Source organism: Brassica napus, chromosome A9 (assembly GCF_020379485.1).
Source record: "Brassica napus cultivar Da-Ae chromosome A9, Da-Ae, whole genome shotgun sequence".
Classification (NCBI taxonomy): Eukaryota; Viridiplantae; Streptophyta; class Magnoliopsida; order Brassicales; family Brassicaceae; genus Brassica; species Brassica napus.
The window spans coordinates 11,727,194-11,743,695 of NC_063442.1; the positions used below are offsets into that span (position 1 = coordinate 11,727,194).

The 16,502-nt window shown below is 34.0% G+C and overlaps 4 protein-coding genes across 4 annotated transcripts; 2 read left to right on the forward strand and 2 right to left on the reverse strand.

Moving 5' to 3' along the window:
• The first annotated feature begins 1,018 nt into the window (after positions 1 to 1,018).
• Positions 1,019 to 3,325, forward strand: LOC106434253 (putative F-box/LRR-repeat protein At5g02930). Its single transcript, XM_048739919.1, has 3 exons — positions 1,019 to 2,373; positions 2,537 to 2,713; positions 2,875 to 3,325. The coding sequence occupies exons 1-3, from the start codon at positions 1,429 to 1,431 to the stop codon at positions 3,124 to 3,126; spliced, it is 1,374 nt and encodes a 457-aa protein (XP_048595876.1). The 5' UTR covers positions 1,019 to 1,428; the 3' UTR covers positions 3,127 to 3,325.
• Positions 3,326 to 5,826: 2,501 nt separating this feature from the next.
• On the forward strand, positions 5,827 to 7,623 carry LOC125577866 (alkane hydroxylase MAH1-like). The gene has a single exon (XM_048739920.1). It carries the CDS (start codon positions 5,978 to 5,980, stop codon positions 7,469 to 7,471), a length of 1,494 nt encoding a protein of 497 aa, XP_048595877.1. The 5' UTR covers positions 5,827 to 5,977; the 3' UTR covers positions 7,472 to 7,623.
• Positions 7,624 to 7,859: 236 nt separating this feature from the next.
• Positions 7,860 to 10,214, reverse strand: LOC106434251 (putative F-box/LRR-repeat protein At5g02930). The gene is made up of 3 exons (XM_048739921.1): positions 8,727 to 10,214; positions 8,387 to 8,563; positions 7,860 to 8,222 (listed from the first exon to the last, which is right to left on the reverse strand). The coding sequence occupies exons 1-3, from the start codon at positions 9,636 to 9,638 to the stop codon at positions 7,971 to 7,973; spliced, it is 1,341 nt and encodes a 446-aa protein (XP_048595878.1). The 5' UTR covers positions 9,639 to 10,214; the 3' UTR covers positions 7,860 to 7,970.
• A 208-nt stretch (positions 10,215 to 10,422) lies between these two features.
• LOC106434240 (alkane hydroxylase MAH1-like) lies at positions 10,423 to 12,211 on the reverse strand. The gene has a single exon (XM_013875077.3). The coding sequence runs from the start codon at positions 12,028 to 12,030 to the stop codon at positions 10,537 to 10,539; it is 1,494 nt and encodes a 497-aa protein (XP_013730531.2). The 5' UTR covers positions 12,031 to 12,211; the 3' UTR covers positions 10,423 to 10,536.
• Positions 12,212 to 16,502: the final 4,291 nt, after the last annotated feature.

Sequence of the window (16,502 nt, forward strand, 5' to 3'; positions counted from 1 at the left end):
GGTGAAGCCAAGTTGCTCGTTGAAGTAGAGCTTGACAAACCATTTCCAAAGCAAATTGCCTTGGATGACAAACAAGGTAATATTTTCTTGGTGGATGTTGAGTATACATGGATTCCAAGTGTTTGTGGTAGATGTGGACACTTAGGACACAAAGAAAAAAGATGTTTACTTCCAGTTGTTCCCTCTGTTGTGGAAACAACCTCAATTGAAGAACCACAAGGTGAATTGGGAAAGGTACTAACTCAGTCTGTTGTTACCTCAGAATTGGAGTTACAAGCTAAAAATTCAGAGATAGATTTGGTCTCAGCTGAAGAAGCACAAGTTGAACCTTCTGTACAGATTTTAGAATCTGCTATAGAAAGAGACACTGATTTGCACTCACAAATGAGTGTAGAGCCGAAGGATCTCTCTACTCCAGCAAACAACTTCACTCACTCTAAGGTACATATAGCTAATGGCTCCAACTCTCTTTTCATTTCATCACCATTAGCAGACACACAGTCTGCTCCAACTGAAACTATTATTATGGAAGCAATTCCATCACCTGTTATTGTCTTCGAAACCAACTTGGTTCCAAAGGACAATTCATTGGCCTCTTCACATTCTCCTGAACATGGCAGTCCCTTTTCCAATCAAATTGACTATAATGAGCAAGATGATGGAGATGGGTTTATGAGTGATGCTACGGCAAACCTCACCATGTCACGAGGTGGAAGGTTAATAAAACCACTTCAAAAATTTCAAGATATGGAATGGAAAACGGTTAGAGGAAGAGGTAAACAAGGTCGTCGAGGCCGCGGATACTACTGTCCATCTTCTTAGTACTTCCATCTTTTTCTTGTTTCACTAAGCTTATGTATCATAAGTTCTCTCTTTTGTGAGCTATTGCTTGGTTGATTATGAGGCATGTCTCATCATATTTTCTTAAACTTTATGGTTGAAAAACCATACAATGTATGTTCCTCTGTTTTTAAATTTGAAAGCCTTTTTACAAAAAAAAAAAAAAAAAAAAAAAAAAAAAAATGATTCATGTCATAACATCTTGTTTATATTTGTAACATAAATTGATTTTTGAAGTCTTTAATTTCTTTTTGGTTGATAAATAAATTCACATTTCAAAATATCATATTATATTTTGTTATGTGATATACAAATTTTAGTTTAATATTATTTAAAATATTTTTTTTTCTAATTTCATACTTAAATCATTATACATAATAAATTTAGACAACCATTTAAAATCGAAAAATTTAAAAATATAAATTTGGATCTGGTGAATTAATTAAGAAATAAATCCGGTGCAATCGGGATAATTAAGAAACAAATCTGGTGAATTTATTAAGAATTTTTTTTTACATAAAAGATTGATTGAAATATCTTATTTAACACAGAAAAACAAATTCGGGATTGATCGAAATCCGAACGGCCATGGAAGAACCACCACCGAAGGAGGAAAGTAACGCCCCTGGGGGTGCACAAAACCCTAGCAACCTCTTTGGCGGTGTAGACTCAATCAGCTCTCTACCAGACGAGATGCTCCACCATATCTTCTCCTTTGTTCCGACCAAGGTAGCCAACACAACTAGCGTCTTGTCCAAACGTTGGAGGCATTTGTGGTGCAAGACACCTTATCTCTCTTTTCCCCATCACAAATCATCTCTTGAATCGATTCACGAAACCCTAGCCAGCTACACTGCTGCAAAAATCACGAGATTCCATCTCTACGTTGATAGAGAAACATCCGAAGCCAGCGAAAGGAGTCGTCACCACGTTGATAGCTTGATCGAGTTTGCGATATCCCACAACGTGGAGAAGCTTTCTTTGGTATTGAATGCATACTACGTTTTTCCAGATTTCTTCTTCAGCAATTCATCTCTAAAGCAACTCATCGTAGATTCATGGAACTATATGAGTCCCAAATGCACCGTTTCTTGGACATCACTTCAGAACTTGTCTTTGAGGAACTCTTCACTCGATGAATCTTTTACTAAGGTTCTGTCTGGTTCTCTAATGCTGGAAAGCTTGACATTGCAGTCTTGTTCACTTTCTTGTCTTGATCTGAGTGAATCACCGCGCCTTAGACGACTGAATTTAGAATTCTTCAATTCTTCTCCAAGAAAATGTCATATAGTGGCTCCTCATATCCATTACTTGAGAATGATAGATTTTACGCAAAAATATAGTTTAGTTGATGTCTCCTCCTCTTTAATAGAAGCTAACATAGACACTATCTATTTCTTACCTCGATTCTGGTGTACTCAAGATGATCCCTCGAAGGATCCCTCAAAGCATGATTACCAAGTGATGATGCAAACGATGCTAGAAAAGTTGCAGAACGTTGAGAACCTTACTGTTGGGCTTAGCTTTCTTCAGGTAAGTTGACATTAAATCTTGCATCCTTTAAATCATTAATGCTTAGAACTCGCTATGTTTATTGTAAACATATGCTAGCTAAGTAGTTTTATGATTAACTGTTTGCTTTGGTTTTTCTTTTGGTGAGAGGTAATCACTATCTCTTTGTCATTCTTATTACTAGATGCTATCTATTGCCGAGTACAGTGGTGTTCATTTCCCGACGTTTAATGTCAAAACGTTGACTCTTAAAACAACAATTTTGCGATCTGCGGTTCTTGGTATAGCAAAGCTGCTACAAAACTCACCTGAATTAAAGAAAATTGTTTTTTACAAAACTGAAGATTGGAACTGCTCAGTGGTAAATTTTACTATCCTTTCCTTGCTATATTACGAAGTACAAACAAATAAAAATGCATCTCCTTCACTTTCTTTGGCTAATATATAAAGATTTTTTAGTTTGCATGCTGATAACTTTGTTTGTTTTTATTTATATAAAAAAAAACTTTGTTTGTGTTGCAGGAGAAATATGTTAATCGCTACATGGAGCCACAAGATCCACAAGACCTGATCTTTCCTGCTAAGTCAGCGTTTAAAGTTGCAAAGCCGGATCTCGTGGCTTCCTTCATGGAACTTTTGCTGCGAAACACAAGAAAACTAGAGACATTGGTTCTCCAGTTGAGGAGTTGCCTTAATATATCAAATTATGATGAGCTGTCTCAAATCGCTCTTACACTTTCTCACAAAAATAAGGTCTCCATTGTGCTGAAATGATCGAGTGGTGTTATATTATGTATCATGGGTTTCTAGTGTTGGGCCATTCAACAATTTTATTTATTTGCTAATTCTACTGATAGGAGAGGAATTTGCTTTAGGTGCACCTGATTTACTTATAGTAGTAAGCATGCATGGTTCTATTATAGAAACGAAACTACTTCAATAGAAATAAATAAAACCATCAGTGTTCATCTTCTTTGATCGAGCTATATCTTTTTCGTTTTAATTATGTCTCTGCAATATCTTACTTTTGTACACGTCCTAATTGTATATGCATAATCCTCAGCTTCCACCATTTTAACAAGATTATCAGATATATCAAGGTACAATTGTTCATGGGCTTTAAGCCTTCAACTGCGCAAGTCTTGGCTCTGTTTGATCTCTGTTGCTGCTTGTTTTCTAAGAAATTTCCTGCTCAAAACGCCACTCTTGTGTTCTGTGACAACATCAGTTCATTTTATCTTGCAAGCAACATCAGTTTAAGTTATCTCCACTGTACGTGAAAAGGTAGCTATGTGACATGTTAAAGTTTTTCATGCACATTCTTGACTCCCGTTTGCAGGCATCTTTACAAAAAGACTTCTTCTATCTTTTTTTGTTGGCTTATCTCCGAGCTTCCCTACCTCATTTAAAGATTAATAATGAACTAGATTTTGACCCGCGCAACCGCGCGGATGTTCTTTTTCGGTTTTATAAATATATATATTTATTTTAGTTCATTAGCGGTATACAATTTTAACATTAACCATATATTTAAATGTTTATATACCTATTTCAAATATAACAATTTTATAGTTTACATGGTATAACAATCAATAATGTAAAACCGCTAATGAAACAACATATTTGAAATTAATATATTTATGTTACTGTATTTGGATTTTGTTATTAAACAAATTAATATATGCATGAAACAACATATTTGAAAATTATTTTGTATCAAATTTATATTCAGTTTTGACCCGCCAACCTTCAAAGTCGTATTTTCTTATATCAATATTTATTTACGTTTATTCATTTTAAAAATATATTCTTTATATATACAAAAAATCTAAGATATATCAATTTTTATACATGTATCATATAGTTTGCGAATGTTAAGTGGTTATGTCATCGTATTATATTTTTAGTATAAATATTTTATATTTATGAAAATAAAATTATAAAATTATCAATTTAATATAATTTATCATATTTAATTCAATATAATAGTTTTACTTTAACATGAATTATTATTATTATAAAATAGATAAAATAAGATATAATTTTCGTGTTTCATTTTATAAATGATAATTGAATACATATTAATGAATAATAATAGTTCATTGCTAATTACAAAATTAGTTAAAATATTTACATAAACTTCCTGAAAGTTAAGATATTGTTAAAATATTTTTCAACAGATTTGTTAGAATTATATATATATAGTTAAAATGAAAAGATATCATAATTAAAATAAATACAACAATTTTTTATATTATTAGCTTTAATAAAATACATGATAATTTTTATACATGTATTATATAGTTTGCTAATGTTAACCCCTGTTACCAACATATTATATTCTGAACAAAAATACTTCTGAAAATAAAATATATAGATCTAATAATTTCATATAATTTATCATGTTTAGTTCAATATAATAATTTTCTCTTAATATGATTGATTATGATTATATAATAGGTAAAATAAGATAAAACTTTTATTCTTCATTTTATAAAATATATTAATGTATAATAATATTTTAACACTAATCACGAATTATAAAAAATATTTACATAGAATTTTTGAAAATTAAGATCTTGTTAAAATCTTATAAACAGATTTGTTTGATTTAAAAAAATATATATATTTAAAATTAAAAGATATCAAAAGATATTATGACTAAAGTAGTTCAAAGATTGTATATATTATTAATATTAATAAAATACATTTAATATTTTTTTTAAAAATAGTTCAAATTAAAAAAATCACACATGAAAAAAGTCATGATTTCTATTTTAATACAACTCATTATATATATATATATTGGTTAAATTATTTAAATCGGTTCAGTATTTTGAACTATAGAATAGTTTATATTACTACTATGTATAATTTATTAAGGAATAAAATATGTGTTTGTTAACCAATCCGATTTTATAGGAGTCGATTGTTATATTAGGAATGATATATTATTAAGTCATATTAGTTGGAATAAATGAATCATAACTGATTTCTAGTGAGAGTCCATTTTTTAAAATATCACACATGAATCAAGGTTGTGACTTCTGTTTTAGTATATAAGATGTTTTGGGGATAAGGAGAGCTTTCTTTTCCTACCTCATTTAAAAAATCAATAATGTACCTCTTGGGATAAGAAGAACTTCTTTTAAAACGGTATACAGGAAGTATTTAACTCACCTAGATCTTTAATATCAAAAACAGATTTGAAAAAAGGTTTAGTAGATTGGAAACTTTCCATCTTAGGAGGCGTATAGAATATATACGTATAAAGGGTAGGTTAGTCATTCATCTAAACCTACTATAGAGGTGTGTGATCTATCATTCTTTGGGATAAGATAGATCTTTGTTGCTTGAATTCAATTAATTAGAGATATTATAATGGACAAAGTTAGTCCAGTAAGATATGCATCGGAACTAGCAATGATTTGGCTATGATATATATACAGGACAAAAGTAATTTAAAGAGTTGGTGGTCCCATGCCTTGTTGGACCTTATAATTAAATTATACATTCAATTTGCCAACCACAACATTTTTACTGTACATGTTATATATAGGGTATATAGCAAACCAAATGAACAAAAATTTCTGTATCTAAACTCATTAAATCCTTTTGTGTAAAAATGGCTATGATAGGCTTATTTGGAGTCTTGATAGCATTCATTTTCTTCCTTGTATTCCAATGTTTCTTTGTTTGCAAGAAATCTCACAATGTGGCTTTGCTGGAGAACTGGCCTTTCCTTGGGATGCTTCCCGGAATACTCTTCAATCTCCCTCGAATTTTTTATTGGCTTTCTGAGGTTCATGAGGCCAACGATATGACTTTCGCTTTCAAAGGGCCTTGGTTTAGTGGAACAGACATGTTGTTCACTGTTGATCCAAGGAATATCAATCACATGCTCAGCTCAAACTTTCCGAATTACCCTAAAGGACCTGAATTCAAGAAGATCTTTGAAATCTTGGGAGATGGAATTGTAGCAGCTGATATGGAGTTATGGGAGGATCTGAGGAAGTCAGGTCACGCCTTATTCCACCATCAGAACTTCCTGAAGCTCACAGTAAGTAGCACTACAAGTAAGTTAAAGAATGATCTTGTTCCATTACTTGATCAAGCTGCTGAGGAAAACATTGTCATAGACTTACAAGATGTGTTCCAGAGATTCATGTTTGATACTGCCTCCATTTTGATGACTGGTTATGATCAAATGTCTCTATCCATCGAGATGCCCGAAGTTGAGTTTAGTGAAGCTGCGGACTTCGCTGAAGAAGCTCTCTTCTATAGACATCTCAAACCGGTGATCTTGTGGAGGCTTCAAAACCTGATTAGTGTTGGAGTTGAGAGGAAGATGAGAACTGCTTCGGAGTTTTTCAACAGTATGTTTGCAAAGATCATATCAACAAGAAGAAAAGAAGAGAAGAGTGGCGGGAAAAAAGAGCAAACTATCAACGCAGTAACATACTATTTGAATGCAGATACAGCCAAATATAAGCTGTTGAAACCTAGTAACGATAAGTTTATAAGAGACGTTGTTTTGAGTCTATTGGTAGCAGGGAGGGACACCTCAAGCTCAGCTCTCACTTGGTTCTTCTGGCTTCTTTCTAAGCATCCTCAAGTTATGACCAAGATCCGACAAGAGATCAACACAAAGTTTGATCCCACAGATCTAGATAAGCTCGTGTATCTACACGCTGCATTGTCAGAATCAATGAGACTCTACCCCCCGATTCCCTTCAATCACAAGTCTCCTTCAAAGTCAGAGGTGCTTCCAAGCGGACACAAAGTTGAAGCAGAATCAAAGATTGTGATCTGTATCTACGCATTGGGTAGAATGAGATCTGTATGGGGAGAAGACGCATCAGAATTTAAACCAGAGAGATGGATTTCAGAAAATGGAGGGCTCAAACATGAACCTTCATCAAAGTTCTTGGTTTTTAACGCAGGTCCAAGAACTTGCTTGGGTAAACATATAGCTCTTTTGCAGATGAAGATGGTAGCTGTAGAGATCATACAAAATTATGATTTCATGGTCGTTGAAGGTCAGAAGATCAAACCATTCCCCTCTGTCCTTCTCCGAATTAAACATGGTCTTAAAGTTACAGTCAGTAAGAATATATGATTCTTATGTTTGCCTGGTTTCTACGGTAACTATTTGTTTCCCCTTGTCGATAATAAATGCGTCAGTACTTGTATTAATTTCCAAGCAATATCTATCAAAATCTAAACTCATGTCCTGGTAAAAACAATGTAGATAATATATTACTTTTTACATGTCCTGGTTTTAAGAAAGAGGATAATCTTGTTCATATGGTGGAAGCTGAGGATTATGCATATATATACAACCAGGACATGTAAAAAGTAAGATATTACAGAGACTTAAAACCAAAAAAAAAAGATATAACTCGATCAAAGAAGATGAACACACTGATGGTCTTTTTTTTATTTTTATTGAAGTAGCTTTGTTTCTATATGGAACCATGCTTACGACTGTAACTAAATCGGGTGAACCTGAAGCAGCTTCCTCTCTAATCAGTAGAATAGGCCAACAAATAATATTGTTCAATGGATCCAAGTATCCAACACGAGAAACCAATCATACATAATATAAGACCATTTGATCATTTCAGCACAATGCATACCTTATTTTTGTGAGAAAGTGTAAGAGCGATTTGAGAAAGCTCATCATAATTCGATGTATTAAGGCAACTCCTCAACTGGAGAACCAATGTTTCTAGTGTTCTTGTGTTTCGCAGCAAAAGTTCCATGAAGGAAGCCACGAGATCCGGCTTTGCAACTTTAAACGCTGACTTAGCAGGAAAGATCAGGTCTTGTGGATCTTGTGGCTCCATGTAGCGATTAACATATTTCTCCTGCAAAACAAACAAAGTTTTTTTTTTATAAATAAAAACAAACAAAGTTATCAGCATGCAAACTAAAAAATCTTTATATATTAGCCAAAGAAAGCGAAGCACATGCTTTTTTATTTGTTTGTAGTTTGTAATATAGCAAGGAAAGGATAGTAAAATTAATTTACCACTGAGCAGTTCCAATCTTCAGTTTTGTAAAAAACAATTTTCTTTAATTCAGGTGAGTTTTGTAGCAGCTTTGCTATACCAAGAACCGCAGATCGCAAAATTGTTGTTTTAAGAGTCAACGTTTTGACCTTAAACGTCGGGAAATGAACACCACTGACCTCGGCAATAGATAGCATCTAGTAATAAGAATGACAAAGAGATAGTGATTACCTCTCACCAAAAGAAAAACCAAAGCAAACAGTTAATCATAAAACTACTTAGCTAGCATATGTTTATAATAAACATAGCGAGTTCTAAGCATTAATGATTTAAAGGATGCAAGATTTAATGTCAACATACCTGAAGAAAGCTAAGCCCAACAGTAAGGTTCTCAACGTTCTGCAACTTTTCTAGCATCGTTTGCATCATCACTTGGTAATCTTCCTTTGAGGGATCCTTCGAGGGATCATCTTGAGTACACCAGAATCGAGGTAAGAAATAGATAGTGTCTATATTAGCTTCTATTAAAGAGGAGGAGACATCAACTAAACTATATTTTTGCGTAAAATCTATCATTCTCAAGTAATGGATATGAGGAGCCACTATATGACATTTTCTTGGAGAAGAATTGAAGAATTCTAAATTCAGTCGTCTAAGGCGCGGTGATTCACTCAGATCAAGACAAGAAAGTGAACAAGACTGCAATGTCAAGCTTTCCAGCATTGGAGAACCAGACAGAACCTTAGTAAAAGATTCATCGAGTGAAGAGTTCCTCAAAGACAAGTTCTGAAGTGATGTCCAAGAAACGGTGCATTTGGGTCTAATATAGTTCCATGAATCCACGATGAGTTGCTTTAGGGATGAATTGCTGAAGAAGAAATCTGGAAAAGCGTAGTATGCATTCAATACCAAAGAAAGCTTCTCCACGTTGTGGGATATCGCAAACTTGATCAAGCTATCAACGTGGTGACGACTCCTTTCGCTGGCCTCGGGTGTTTCTCTATCAACGTAGAGATGGAATCTCGTGATTTTTGCAGCAGTGTAGCTGGCTAGGGTTTCGTGAATCGATTCAAGAGATGATTTGTGATGGGGAAAAGAGAGATAAGGTGTCTTGCACCACACATGCCTCCAACGTTTGGACAAGACGCTAGTTGTGATGGCTATCTTGGTCGGAACAAAGGACAGGATATGGTGGAGCATCTCGTCTGGTAGAGAGCTGACTGAGTCTACACCGGCAGGGGCGGTACTTTCCTCCTTCGGTGGTTCTTCCATGGCCGTTCGGATTTCGATCAATCCTGATTTTTTTTCTTTGTTCAAACAAGATATTTCAATTAGTTTTATGTGTGCCAACTAAAGATATTATAGATCCGGATATCCAAAAATTCAGTGTACAAAGATTAATTTCCTAATTATTCCTATTTCATCAAATCTCTATAATATTATTTGAGATGTCAGTTTCCTATGTATCTATTATTTGAGAAATCAGTTTTTTATGTATCGCTCTCACATTAACTCTCACGGTGATTGATTATACTGAAAAATATACACATATAATAAAAATGAAACTTTTTTATAAAGTTAAAAAAAAAGAATTGAAAAACGAAAATATATGTATATATAATCTGATTTATTAAAAAAAAAGGAAAGTTCACAAAATAGTTATATTACATTTAAAAAATATTTTTAAATAACATAAAATATAATTTTCAACTAATAAAATACTTTCTTTATATCTATATTTTCTTAGATGAAAATTATAAATCTCTACATAATGTGATTTCATTAAATACAATTTACACAAATAATCTTGATATTAGAAACAAAAATATTATTTCTTTTAAAATATAATTTACACAATACAAAGTGTTCATCTTCTTTGATCGAGTTATATCTTCTTCTTTTTTTGGTTTTAAGTCTCTGTAATATCTTACTTTTTACATGTCCTGGTTGTATATGCATAATCCTCAGCTTCCACCATATGAACAAGATTATCCTCTTACTTAAAACCAGGACATGTAAAAAGTAATATATTATCTACATTGTTTTTACCAGGAGATGAGTTTTACTAGATTCTTATAGATATTGCTTGGAAAATAATACAAGTACTGACGCATTTATTATCGACAAGGGGAAACAAATAGTTACCGTAGAAACCAGGCAAACATAAGAATCATATATTCTTACTGACTGTAACCTTAAGACCATGTTTGATTCGGAGAATGATAGAGGTGACTGGCTCGATCTTCTGACCTTCAACGACCTTAAAATCATAGTTTTGTATGATCTCCGCAGCTACCATCTTCATCTGCAAAAGAGCTAAACGTTTACCCAAGCAAGTTCTTGGACCTGCACTGAAAACCAAGAACTTGGATGAAGGTTCACTTCTGAGCCCTCCATTCTCTGAAATCCATCTCTCTGGTTTAAAGTCTGATGCGTCTTCTCCCCATACACATCTCATTCTTCCCAATGCGTAAATAGAGATTACAATCTTTGAACCTGCTACAACTTTGTGCCCGCTTGGAAGCACATCTGACTTTGAAGAAGACTTGTGGTTGAAGGGAACCGGTGGGTAGAGCCTCATTGATTCCGACAACGCAGCGTGTAGATACACGAGCTTCTCTAGATCTGTGGCATCAAACTTTGCGTTGATCTCTTGTCGGATCTTGGTCATAACTTGAGGATGCTTAGAAAGAAGCCAGAAGAACCAAGTTAGGGCTGAGCTTGTTGTGTCCCTTCCTGCCAACAATAGACTCAAAACAACGTCTCTTATAAACTTATCGTTACTAGGTTTCAACAGCTTATATTTGGTTGTGTCTGCATTCAAATAATACGTTACTGCGTCAATTCCTGGCTCTTTTTCCCCGCGGCTTATCTCTTCTTTTCTTCTTGAAGATATAATCTTTGCAAACAAACTGTTGAAAATCTCCGAAGCAGTTCTTATCTTCCTCTCAGTTCCAACACCAATCAAATATTGAAGCCTCCACAAAATCACCGGTTTGAGATGTCTATAGAAGGTAGCTTCTTCAAAGAAGTCTGCAGCTTCACTAAACTCAACTTTGGGCATCTCGATGGATAGAGACATTTGATCATAACCAGTCATCAAAATGGAGGCAGTATCAAACATGAATCTCTTGAACACATCTTGTAAGTCTATGACAATGTTTTCCTCAGCAGCTTTATCAAGAAATGGAACAAGATGATCCTTTAACTTACTTGTAGTGCAACTTAAAGAGAGCTCCAGGAAGTTCTGATGGTGGAATAAGGCGTGACCTGACTTTCTCAGATCCTCCCATAACTCCATATCCGCGGCTACGATTCCATCTCCCAAGATATCAAAGATCTTTCTGAATTCAGGTCCTCTATGGTAATTCGGAAATTTTGAGCTGAGCATGTGATTGACATTCCTTGGATCAACCGTGAACAACATGTCTGTTCCACTAAACCAAGGCCCTTTGAAAGCGAAAGTCATATCGTTGGCCTCATGAACCTCAGAAAGCCAATCAAAAATTCGAGGGAGATTGAAGAGTATTCCGGGAAGCATCCCAAGGAAAGGCCAGTTCTCCAGCAAAGCCACATTGTGGGATTTCTTGCAAACAAAGAAACATTGGAATACAAGGAAGAAAATGAATGCTATCAAGACTCCAAATAAGCCTATCATAGCCATTTTTACATACAAAAGGATTTATAGGTTTGGATACAGAAATTTTAGTTCAGTTGGTTTGCTATATATAACATGTACAAGTAGTAAAAATGTTGTGGTTGGAAAATTGAAGGAATAATGTTATCGTCGGCAAACATGTCAAGGATTAGGTCCACAAGGCATCGGAGAAAAAACTCGTTTTAAAATGGATGTTAAAATGGATCCAACCACACGAACTTAATTAAGTGGTAAGGCGAATTTAAAATTGTGCAAAATATCCCAAGTTCGAGAACTATCATCTCAGATCTAGCTGTTTGTATGGCCAGATGACATTGACATGAACGAATCTAAAAAAATCTACATTGGCACTTTGCTCACTCCTCTGTGCCATCAATGTTTTGTGGACTCTACTTTTAAAAAGTGTGAAAAAAATATCAAGTTAAAAGCTTGAATCCGGATTATTGAGATATAAACACCAATATTTATATCACTAAATTAAATAATACTTTGTACATTGATGGCTGAAACCAATATATATTTATGAAGGTTGAAAGTCTTTGCTTCTTCGGCTTTCTCTGAGGGTCAGATCTACAAGTATATTATGAATTTCATTTTTAAATGAGATTCATCACGTTATATGAAAAAAAAAACTCAAGTTTGAAACAATTATAGTTTTCTCATATTGTAAACTGTCGTCGTTTAATATGAGTTAGAGTTTTTTTCATCATTGCCTCAGACAAATATGAGTTACAGAGTTCTGCTGTGTGTCTGTTCGTAATCTATTTTTTCACCAGTGAACTCTTCATTTCCCCATCTTAAATTGTTTGATCATAAATGTTCCTGATTTGTAGCCTCTCTGTAAATCCTATATATATATATATATGATTCTTATCTTTGATGAACTCAATCTGCATCTCTACAAAACTCATTGATTCCTCTTAACTTTAACAATCTTCTTGAAAATGTTTCTCTCTGTCTCTCCAGTTCCTCAAACCGGTGTCCCTGGCGTTCGTCACTCAACCTTCGAGTCTCTCCATCTTGGTTGCTTGGTACTCAAGCATGTACCCAAGATAACTGATCATTCATTCCTCATTTGTTTCATCTCACCAACCATTATTGATGAAGTCATCACAGGTGCTCCTCAGATCAATCTCCAGTCATGATTAGACTGTTCGACAATCTCCAAGTGATTCCGAACACAAACCTAGAACTCTCAGGTATATCATATTGCATCTGAGTTTATATTATGTTTCGATATCATAACTGATATTTAAACTCGCAGATGTGGTTGGACAAATTCGTTCTGTCCAGGGCTCTGATCTCACCAAAGAAACAACTCGAGTCGTTATCCGTCTCCTCATTTATCCGTAAGAAACAATCAATACACAATTCTCTTTATATTACTCTATATATTGTGCTAACATCAATAATCAAAAATATTTTCTACCCAAGATCTGTGGTAGTCTATTTATCTCTCTTACTTATTAAACTAATTTTATACAAAATTTTATTTTACAGCTTAAAAGAAACCACAACAACCCAAACAATCAAAACATCAAAAACTAGAATCCCAAAAAAAGACGAATCATAAATGATCACCTCTCTTTTTTTGTCTAATCTTACAAATATATCAAACCAATCACCTCAACTAAAACTCAATGACATATACATCGAGTCAGCTAAACAAATACAAACTATACGACCAGCTATTTAACAAGTTACAAACTTACTTTTCGCAGATGCTAACGAAAAAGATGAAGACGACAACCAAAATCAGTGAAACTACCGAAACAAAAAAAAACAGAGTAAGTTACAATTAAACTCTGATAAATACAAATAACAATGATTTTTGTTTACATATTACCCATCAAATAAAAGAGAAACAAACACAGTCACACCAGGAGATACAAGAGACAATCCCGACAGACACAAAAGCGGCAACAACATCTCCACCTGTTCACTTTTCTTGTCTTATAAAAAAAGCTTACATGCCTAATGTCAATAGGCCAATGCTATTGTCTTATTATGAGAAATATATATATTTGTTTAAAACTCATTAAGACTCTAATACTCAGAATTGTCACTCATTTTATAGTTATTTGTACAAGTATTCATGTATTTGTTTTAAAAGCAATAAGTTAAAAAATAAAAACCTATGACAAACATAATAAGGATAATAAAAATTATTATTTAATACACACAATTTACACAACTAAATTGGAGAAAAAATATCAAAAAACAAAAGGTATTTTCAACAACTTTTAGATAATTTATGAAGTCTCAACAGTACAAGAAACAAATTAAAAAGAAAAACAAATAATAAGTTTTAGTGATATAACAAGCAACACCATAAACTATATCAATTATATCACTAAGACAGTTTAGTCATTAACAAGAGGAAAAAGATCCTTACTTTCTCTTCCCTTTCGTCTCCTTCTTGTTACTCTGTTTCTCCACTTGCTCTCTCTCTTCTCAGCACAGAAACCCTGAAAGTAGCACAAAAAATTACCTTTTTTTTTTAATTTTAATTTCTTTGGGTGTTTGAAAGCTTCAAAATTTATGTTTTCTTTTGTTGACAGTGGAAGCTCTGATAAACATAAAGAACGATTTACACTACCCTCGTGGTGTTTTGAACAACTGGGATGAGTTCTCTGTTGATCCTTGTAGCTGGACCATGATCACTTGTTCTCCCGACAACCTCGTTACTATCCTGTAAGTGTTTTTACTCTCTATGTCTTGGTTTCTTGTAACAACTCCGACAGACATTAATCTTCTTCTATCTCCAATGGCAGAGGAGTTCCTTTCTGGTACATTTTCAGCCTCCATCGCAAACCTCACTAACCTCCATCAAGTGTAAGACTGCGACACCCTTCTCTCTTTGTTTGTTTCTTCGCAACAATACAAAATAAAGTTTGGGACTTTTGTTTTTTTTTTGTTTGTTTCTTCAACCTCGAAACCAGTTTTATGCTGATGGGTTTTTTTGTTTTTTAAAAGGTTATTACAGAACAATAACATCTCCGACAACATGCCACCGGAACTCTGTTTCTCTACCCAAGTTACAGACTTTGTATCTTTGTAAAAGAATCACGATTTTTCTTGAATATTTCGTAGCTATAAGCCTATAACTAAGATTTCTATTAATGGATGTGAAATGGCGTAAGTGGAAATAAAGTGGTAAATAGGTGGTAATGACTAACTCAGTTATGAAATATGCATGACAAACCATGATTATATAAGTTACCAAAAAAGTCCGTCACTTTTAGTAGCCTTAGGCATTATATAGCCACAAGAGTTGGCCTTAATGAAAAAATGTTCGTGACTATATATAGCTAAGCTACTAGTGATATTCGTGAGTGTGACATACTAGATTTTGATAGATATTAACACGGTACATCGATTGCTTGGAAAATAATACAAGTAATAACGCATTTATTATCGACAAGGGAAAACTACTAATAGACCTCTTAGATACTCCATTGGAGATGGTCTTAGGCATTATATAGCCACAAGAGTTGGCCTTAATCAAAAGAAGGTTCGTGACTGTATATATAGCTAAGCTACTAGTGATCGTGATTCGTGAGTGTTACATACTAGATCTTGATAGATATTAACACCCTACATCGATTGCTTGGAAAATAATACAAGTAGTAACGCATTTATTATCGACAAGGGAAATTACTAATAGTTACCAGGCAAAGATTAGAATCATATTTTCTTATTGACTGTAACCTTAAGACCATGTTTGAGTCGGAGAATGACTGAAGGGACTGGTTCGATTTTCTGACTGTCAACGACCTTGAAATCATAGTTTTGTATGATCTCCACAGCTACCATCTTCATCTGCAAGATGTCAGAAAATGAAGATCTAAGTTAAGAACAAGAGAAAAAGAAGAGAGAAAAGAGTAAAGAAGGAGAAACTTGATTCCTTAGATCTGAAAAGTGTCATTACAATAGATTATCAAGAGACATAATCAGAATAGAACATACTTACTCTAGTAGCCAAACACCTTTGGCTTACTAGGAAAGCTAAAACAAAATATCTGTTTGTTTTTACTGTAGCTTCGCTGGTACTGTTCATTCTGACAAGCCTTGCTTAATTTTCTTTGGCAAGTCTTGCTAACTTTATTTCTTCATGTCAATACTCCCCCTCAAGCTTTACCATAAGGTATGGCTAAGCTTGGAACTCATGAAAACATCCCTCATTAAAACTTTTTGTGTGAAAAACCCAATGGGACAAAAACACACAAAGGAAAAAGAGTAGATGCTTCATGGCTTAAGGGGATCATGATCTAGTCATGTCTATGAGTCCCAATCTCGGATGAATGAACTCACAGACCTTAATACTTACTCCTTTGGTGAAGATATCAGCTAGCTGGTCTTCACTTCTAGTGTAGCAAGGTAGAATAATCTTCTGCTCCACAGCCTGTCTCACTTTGTGACAGTCCATTTCAATGTGCTTTGTCCTTTCATGAAACACTGAGTTTGAAGCTATATGA

Coding starts and splice junctions, on each gene's coding strand:
- LOC106434253 (XM_048739919.1), top strand. CDS start 1,429: ATGGAAGAACCACCACCGAAGGAGGAAAGTAACGCCCCTGGGGGTGCA. Junction 2,374..2,536: donor TTGGGCTTAGCTTTCTTCAG/GTAAGTTGACAT, acceptor TCTTATTACTAG/ATGCTATCTATTGCCGAGTA. Junction 2,714..2,874: donor AAGATTGGAACTGCTCAGTG/GTAAATTTTACT, acceptor TTTGTGTTGCAG/GAGAAATATGTTAATCGCTA.
- LOC125577866 (XM_048739920.1), top strand. CDS start 5,978: ATGGCTATGATAGGCTTATTTGGAGTCTTGATAGCATTCATTTTCTTC.
- LOC106434251 (XM_048739921.1), bottom strand. CDS start 9,638: ATGGAAGAACCACCGAAGGAGGAAAGTACCGCCCCTGCCGGTGTAGAC. Junction 8,564..8,726: donor TTGGGCTTAGCTTTCTTCAG/GTATGTTGACAT, acceptor TCTTATTACTAG/ATGCTATCTATTGCCGAGGT. Junction 8,223..8,386: donor AAGATTGGAACTGCTCAGTG/GTAAATTAATTT, acceptor TTTGTTTTGCAG/GAGAAATATGTTAATCGCTA.
- LOC106434240 (XM_013875077.3), bottom strand. CDS start 12,030: ATGGCTATGATAGGCTTATTTGGAGTCTTGATAGCATTCATTTTCTTC.